The following is a 6,000-nucleotide window of genomic DNA, read 5'->3' on the forward strand; positions in this document are numbered from 1 at the left end:
TGGCATTGGGGTCCTATTTGGGCTGGACAATAGGGAACATCGTCTCAAGGTGGTCCAGATTGTCATAGCATTTCTCCCTGGCATGACAGCTTTTCTTGCCTCTGAATTGATTCTTTCTCTTCAGTAGTGAACAAGGTGACTAAAATCTGCAGGCAATCATCCCAAGTGAGGTGGTGTTTACAGCCCCAATTCTCATCGTCCTGTAAGGGCCTGAGGCTTCTATTCTGAGTTTTCTAATTCTGCAGGTCACTTGAGAAAAGGCGACATAAACCAGAAAAAGTTGCCTCCCCTGCAGCAACCCATCAGCAGGCGGGGCTTCCCTCAGGGGGAAAATGAGTTTAATAGGGACAGTATTCCCTAAGTGCTCCCTTTGGTTTGGCTCTAGGTATGAGGCAGTGAGAAAGTGACCTCCTGATTATTCCCTGGAGTCAAAGCAGAGGAGGTAGGAGGGGCTGTAGCAAGGGGGTGGCAGTCCAAATTCCTCTGGGTGGTTTACAACACAGGAGGCTGTTTGGAAATGCAAATGCCCCTGGCTGACTGTTCCACTAAAACCTTTTGTCCCAATCACCTGTTGCAGCCTTTGAGCTAAGAAAGGGGGTTTTTTATGAGAGCAGGCCATGGGTCAATATAAGTGAATTGGTCAGGGACCTGGGATTCCCAGTGCCTGAGGGGGAGGACTGGCACTGGGACCTACACTAGGAGGCTGTGCCAAGAAACACCTTGGAGCCCAAGTGAGTGATGTGCAGCCTTCGCCACCCCGAACACTATGGAGGTGGCATTGCCCTGGCTGCCATTTTACTTTCTCTGCCTCCGTGGTAGCCACCTGGCCGCCTGCTGCAGCTCGCGCTCTGCTTCAGCCCGGTCTCCCCCCATGGGTAGGTGTGCTCGGGCCACAGGGACAATGGCCTGTGATGCTATTCTAGACTGCCTGTGCTTTCTCCGGGTCTAGCAATTCTTCACTTGGCCAGTCTGCTCTAAAAGTTTGCCACTTTCATTCACAGAGAGTTTTCAACGTACATTTAGACAATTTTTACATTATACAGTGTGTCCGTAAAGTCATGGTGCACTTTTGACAGGTCACCAGAAAGCAACAAAAGACGATAGAAATGTGAAATCTGCACCAAATAAAAGAAAAACTCTCCCAATTTCACACCTATTCAGTGCAGTTCGATGTGGGCTCACGCACAGATTTTTTAGGGCTCCTTAGGTAGCTATCCCGTATAGCCTCTACAGATTCATCACTGACTGATGGCCTACCAGAACGGGGTTTCTCCACCAAACTGCCGGTTTCTTTCAACTGCTTATCCCACCGAGTAATGTTATTCCTATGTGGTGGTGCTTCGTTATAAATGCGCTGATATTCATGTTGCACTTTGGTCACGGATTTGAATTTAACGAACCACAGAACACACTTAACTTTTCTCTTTACCATCTGCATCTCGACTGGCATGGCTGTGGGCTGCTCTGCTGTATACACGGTGTTACGTCATCATCTGCGCATGCGCACGTGCTGCCACATCATCCTACAGAAACTGAGAGGGTTTTCCTTTTATTTGGTGCAGATTTCACATTTCTATTGTCTTTTGTTGCTTTCCTGTGAATGGTCAAATGTGCACCATGACTTTACAGACACACTGTGGTTATCAGAAAATCTAATTTGTAATTCTTAAGCATACACTCAAGAGGAGTTTAACTCTTACTTAGCCCTCCCCCTATTGTTACAAACAATATTAGCACAAATGACCTTCCTAACATCACAAAAGGGATAAAAAAGGTTTGTGCTAGTTTTCTAAAATGTCACTCATTGGGTCATACCCTGAAGAACTAAAGGACAGAGAGTTTTCAGACAAAGGTTAACATACAAGGGAAGGGGATGTCCCATGAGGATCCCCAAACTGGAAACTCAGGCGTAGGCACCTGAACTCCTTATTCACACACCATTCTCTCAGGAGTTTTTGGTGTAGAGATAAAATAACAAAGCAAAAGCAAAGAATGACATCTCAGCAGGAGAAAATTCAGAGAGAGGAACCTTTGAAAATAAAGGTCCTCTAGGATAGCATGTAAAAATACATGAAAGCAACAAAGCAAGCAGAGGGTAAACATATAAGAGAGCAAATTCACATGTGTCCCGGGACTCTTCTACAAAAACAGACTTCAGATTACTCTCTGCTGACGTCTTGGCCCTGGAGAGCCTATTGTGTGAGTGTGATCACGTCTGATCCTTGATCACAGTAGTTTTAAACTGGCTAGCCACAGACAAATTACAGATTGAGCAAATTGCAAATTTGCTCTACTCACCTCCGGAGGCTTTCCTGATGACTCCGAATGGGAGGACAGGCATGCTGATTGTCCATGGCTGACAGTAGGCCAGACAGAAAAGCCCAGCAGGGCCCTGGAAAGTCTCATGTGGCACTTTCCCTGCTGCGTTTCTGTTCCCAGAAGTCAGGCTGAGGAGGCCAGTGGCCCTGCTTGTGTGTGGCAAAGACAAATGTGTCCAGAGGACAAGATCTCGCTGAGGCCTCCAAAATACTGTATCACAACAGTGAGAAACAGATGTCTTGCCACACAATTAAGTAACCAAATTAAGGAGTCTTTATTTTAAAGCCAGCAACCTCACAAAGAACTAAGTGTTCAAATCTAGTGGCCCCGAACACAGTTTAAGGTTAGCTTTTAAAGGCAAAATTACATACTGATTAAGGAATGGGCAGGAGGAGAAGCAAGCAGTAAAACAAAGCAGTGAAAAATGCTCTCTTATAATGTTTATGTATAAGATTAATTCAGGGAGAAACATTCCAGACACATCTGCAACCTTTCAGAACTATCCAAGGCAACAGCCTGGGAAACCAACCTCAAGGCCAGGGGTAGGGAGTTTTTTAGAAAAAGTGAGTTCTGCTAAAAGTCTCTTTGTTTTAGAGAAAAAAAGTTCTGCCAAAAATTACTCGTGCTAAGGAACTCTTTTTTCTATATTTCAGTTCCTACCTGCTGATTACTCTACTGGGTGAGCCTTGCCACTGGATTGATGTGGGTGCTGGGGTTGTTGTCAGGGCTCCCGTCAGCTCCCCGTCCTCACTGCACACGTCCTGGCTCTTTATCTGTGTCTTTGCCATGAGAACAGGACGTTGTCAGAGAAGAAAGGACTTTGTTGTTCATGAATCAGTGTATTCTCATTTATACTTGAACTCACCCTGGGAATAAATATATATACCCTGTGGTGGGCAAAGGTAGGTTTACAATTGTAATACAACTAAATAATACAGTAATTAATAAATAATAACACAAGGTGAAATGTTGTGGTTCATGTACTCATAAATGTAAACATACTTTTGCTCACCCTTGAATATACAGATATAATATATAGCTATATACAGAATATATAGATATAATATATAGCTATCTGATAAATATAACATACTTTTTGTCTAGTTTTGTAATTTTCCTCAACATTGCCATGAAAGCACATCTCATCTCTTTTCAGAGCTTACTTCTTCATTTCTGACCTAAATTGCTCCTGCCCTGTTGTGTCCTAATCCACATTAGCCCTGATAAAGTTCATGTCTCACGAGTTCAGTAATATTAATAGGGTTAGATTTATAAATTCTAAGTTCAGAAAATATATATTTATTCATTATCACACCAAACAAAGAACCATAGAGGGAAAGGTATGACAGGTTATGTAGTTACAGTGGAGGAAGTGAGTAGGTGACAGGTCTGAAAGCCATGTCCTCACAGGGAAGGTCCCCAGCACCTGGAGCTCAGGGGTCCTCAGAGGGTGAACACCAGGAAATAGAGAAAGCATCTTCCCTGAGTGGTGAGGGGGCAGGGGACGGGCATCAAGCCCAGGCTGGTAGCAGGCCATACAGGGAGGTGGGAGAGGGCCACTAAATCTCCCAGGTCACAGATGCCAGACTTGTGTATTTCTTGTCACCTGCCCAGCAGCTCTGAGGGATATTTTGTATCTGAGTACAAAGTGACTCTGTTTGAGTTGGAAGGTCAGTAATAAAAATAAATATTTTATTGACCACTGAAGACAGAACAGGGCAAGAACATGAGGCTGCCTGGTTTAATAGCCCAAGTGACAGCAGAGGATGTCTTGTGACCGGCAGGTATTGGTCACAATCAAAGACAGAAAAAGAATGGGTCATGGGAAACATGAGGACACAATATTACCTTCTTTCCCTTGGCACAGGCGTACTTTTTGCCTGGGGTGGTATTGATCTAAGTGACAGTGATAGTCAGCCTCCTCATCAGGCTGGAGGTCAAAGGAGGTCAGTGAGGCCATGTGCACAACCAGGAGCCAGAAAAGAGGGCTGGACCCCTGACACTCAGGCATTTTTGTCCCAAGTCACAGGTGCAGAAGGGTGCACTTGCTGGGTGCTCACTGTGTTTGCTGCTCCATGCTCAGGAGACCATGACCTCAGACCCTGGCTCATCAAGGGCTTCACAGGAGGAGTGACAGACACTGGGAAGTCCCTGTTCTTGATGTCCTTCAGCCCAGCCCACACCCGGGATTGTTGTAAAGCTCCAGTGGGGTGAGAGGACAGGGCACAGTCATGGCCTCAGGGCTCAGGAAGCCTCCTCTCAGGAGTCCACATGAACCTGAGTGCTGTTGGCTATAAGAGTGTCTCATCTATAGGTCAACACACCCCCTTCCCTGAAGCGGGCTTCGCATTTCCCCAGCAACAGTGGAGCATTCTCACCTTATCAAGAACCCCCAAATATTTCTTGACCTCAGCCACGAATTTCCCTCTTGATAACCCCTCTCTCCTGATTGAACAGCAGGTGCAGGTACCCAGCAAAGGTTGCACCAGCTCTGAGCTGGAAGTCCTCATGGGCTGGAGTTGCCACCTGGGGCCTCACATCTGGGGCCTTGTCCAGGGTACTCAGAGCTCTTCCACCGCCTGTGCACAGGCGCTTGGGAGGAAGGGGAAGGTCACTGCTCTGACCTCTGGAAGGGCAGAGTCCTGGCTGTGGAGGACGATCCACCTGCTGGGATGGTCCCTGAGCTATGAAAAATAAAAAGTATCATTTGCTTATTTCAAGAAAAGAACAGCAGTCTCACAAACTCTGGTTTACCACACATGACTAACAGGCAAAAGGAAAGTGACACAAAGAGGAATTTATTTTGATATTGGTTTTATTTTCCTTAGACTTCAGAACTATGGAATAAAAAATGGATAGTAGAGATTCTAAACCAGAATTTACTTCCAAATATAGTGTACATGTAGAATTGTTTTTTAATGCTCATTTGTTGTGAATCAAGACTGTGGAGGTGGATGTTTATGTCCCACTTCCCCATCTGTGTGTGTCACTGTGAGGAGCACCAGTGTGCCCGATCATACAGTAACAGTTGGCCTTGTCCTCAGGCTGTAGCCCAGAGATGAGGAGCTCCTTATTGGCTGAGGTGTCTTTGGATCCAGAGAAGCGGTTGGGGACCCCGGATCCCAAACTTGTACTTGTATAGTAGTACAGGAGATACCAGGGAGCACTCCCTGGCTTCTGCTGGTACCAGTATATACCATAGCTGCCAACACTGATGTCACTGCTCAGGGTGCAGGCGAGTCTGGCTGATGCTCCAGGAGATGCAGAGAGGGAGGGTGGCTGAGTCAGCACAGGCTGGGACAGGGAACCTGCAAACACAGAGGAGGGGTCAGAGACACCAGTAACTATTATCAGGATTATGAACAAGAGTAGAGTGAGTTTTGAAAATGTCCAGTGTTTCTAAGACCTGATCCTACCTGCGCAGTGAGAGAGGAGCACGAGGAGGAGAGGGGTCCAGGCCATGGTGCTCACAGCCCTGAGCCCACAGTGGGGCTGGGCTGCCCCAGGCCTCCTTTTCTTCTCCCCCCTCTGCCAGAGGAGGGGCTGTCCATGCAAATGTGTGTCTCTCAGTGACCACCCAGCTTCTTCCTGAGCCCTGGGGCTGAGCTCAGCTCACACCACAGGCAGAGAATGAAGGAGTCTGATTTTATCTCTTGGTAGAACCCTGGGAGGAAGCACCTG

General features: G+C 46.6%; 1 gene segment (V, D, J or C); it reads right to left on the minus strand.

Moving 5' to 3' along the window:
- LOC136392851 (immunoglobulin lambda variable 5-45-like) overlaps positions 1-5,796 on the minus strand; it is a 758,839-nt gene extending 753,043 nt beyond the window's left edge. The window contains 1 exon segment of the V gene segment in view: positions 5,736-5,796. Coding sequence covers positions 5,736-5,781 — 46 coding nt within the window.
- Between the last annotated feature and the right edge of the window lie 204 nt (positions 5,797-6,000).

The sequence above is a fragment of the Saccopteryx leptura genome, chromosome 2 (assembly GCF_036850995.1).
Source record: "Saccopteryx leptura isolate mSacLep1 chromosome 2, mSacLep1_pri_phased_curated, whole genome shotgun sequence".
Taxonomy (NCBI): domain Eukaryota; kingdom Metazoa; phylum Chordata; class Mammalia; order Chiroptera; family Emballonuridae; genus Saccopteryx; species Saccopteryx leptura.